Source organism: Seriola lalandi, unplaced genomic scaffold, assembly GCF_002814215.2.
Source record: "Seriola lalandi dorsalis isolate HSWRI2012SDOR001 ecotype SW California unplaced genomic scaffold, Sedor1 jcf7180002001045, whole genome shotgun sequence".
Classification (NCBI taxonomy): domain Eukaryota; kingdom Metazoa; phylum Chordata; class Actinopteri; order Carangiformes; family Carangidae; genus Seriola; species Seriola lalandi.
The window spans coordinates 1-1,839 of record NW_019471704.1 but is presented as its reverse complement, the minus strand read 5'-3'; the positions used below and the strand labels follow the sequence as shown (position 1 = coordinate 1,839).

General features: G+C 42.0%; 1 protein-coding gene across 1 annotated transcript; it reads left to right on the top strand.

Annotated features, from left to right (window-relative positions):
- Positions 1-93: 93 nt before the first annotated feature.
- On the top strand, positions 94-1,668 carry LOC111663546 (pleckstrin homology domain-containing family G member 4B-like; the record flags this gene model as incomplete). The annotated part of the gene is made up of 4 exons (XM_023417776.2): positions 94-202; positions 311-427; positions 1,320-1,418; positions 1,500-1,668. Coding segments are annotated over exons 1-4 (439 nt in total), but the record flags the coding sequence as incomplete, so codon positions are not given.
- Positions 1,669-1,839: the final 171 nt, after the last annotated feature.

The following is a 1,839-nucleotide window of genomic DNA, read 5'->3' as shown; positions in this document are numbered from 1 at the left end:
AAACACAGTCCTTACCCAGAAAACAAACATGTGTCATCAGCAAATACTACTTGTATTAGACCATGAAGGTCTTACCTGATTTTTTTGTCTTTCATTTATTGACTTCCTGCTGCAGGAGCAAGCTCTTCATGCTGTGCACAGTATCGTGATGCTGATGGATAAAGACACTTGTCCACGCCCTGAAAAACAGCCCGGGCTGCAGGTCAGAAATAAAAGCAACTTTTATGTCCTCCTTTTATTTTCTGACACCAGAGCTGAGTACTACTTTTCCTTCCTTCCTCACCAAGCCCCTGCTCTGTATCATTACCAGATGGACATGGTGACTTCCATGAAAGCCCTCAACAAGACAGTTGAAGCTTCCCAGCTGACATCTGACCTGGACGGTACCTTTACTTACAGCCATACGGACTGGCTGCAGTTCCACCAGGTACTGAATATTCACTATGAGTCCACAGAACGGCTGCAGCTGTGGTGTCACATGACACAGTCACTTCGCTGAACTGTGGCTTTTCCTGTACATTCAGAGTAGTTTGCTTGTTATCCTTGTAGGAGCCAAATTTCTCATGTCAAAATACAGTGCAAAGGTTATCTTTATTGTCCCATCAGATATTCACTTTGTTAACTTGCTTGCATGCTTAGTGTTTAGACACGTTCATACCAGACATTCATAATCTCTGCTGTTGTTTAATGCCACATGTAGCTTGAGCCTTTGAGTGGAGGGAAGATATGGTCACACACAGAGTTTTTTGCACATCAGGGGCATTAAACTGCAGGTCAGAGCTAAGCAGCTGAAGTGTGTTATGTAGAAGGTGTCTCAGGGGTTTCTACATGATTACATAACATATTTCTGTCGGTTTTCTGACTATTTTCTATTACTATTTTTTGTTAATTAATTTGTCATTTTACATCTTCGGGCCCCTTAATAAAACTGAGAGGGAAAAATTATTCTTTGGTTTAACCACTCATAGACATCCGTATGCAAAGTGTGATTAGAGTAACTAGTAGATAAAGCTTTGATGTAAAACAATCCTTAGGAGCAGCTTTAGGGAGTAGCTGTGTCGCCTACAAAGTAGACAGGCAAAGATGAACAACACAGGATGTTAAAGTAGTGGTCTCCTGTGTTTAGAGAGCTTCGACTAATAAGCACACCTCAGTACACATATATAGGCCTTAGGATGATACTGCCCGTTGTTCTCTCTGTAGGCAGGCAGCGGATTGCTGATATGTAGTTGCTGTCTGCCAGAAAAAATCCCTGTTTTCATTACAGTGCAACATATGTCTGTTAACTCCAATAAGTTCTCACCTTAATTAATTTCCAGAGGCTGGTTTCCTTCATGACTAACCTGCAAGGGGCAGACAGTTTGCTGCAGAGGGCCATCAGAAAAGTAGATGGCAGCAAAAAGATAGACACTGCCCAGGTAAAATGCATACACTCATACTATAATATAATATATTTATTTTGGACTGGTGCATAAATATTAACATTGCATGTGCCACAGGAGGTGCGGCAATGCATTCAGGAACAGAGGGCTTCAATGAAAGAGGTGCTAGAGGACACTCGACTGGTCAGTCTGCAGAGAGAGGGAGGGGCTGTTCTGGCCAGGATGAAGAGAGAGGAGAGAGGATTTCCACAGTCTGAAGACTACAGGTATCCGATGATATTTAATTGTACTTGTACATACAGTTCATTACAACTTACTTAATCCTCTTCCTACTGGGTATGCATAAGGCCTCCACCAGAGGCCGCCAATGTGCGTACATCGTAACAGCATTGCTCAAATCTAATTTCTTCTACATTGTCTACACTGGTCAATTCTTTATTTTTTACTCAAGTTCTGT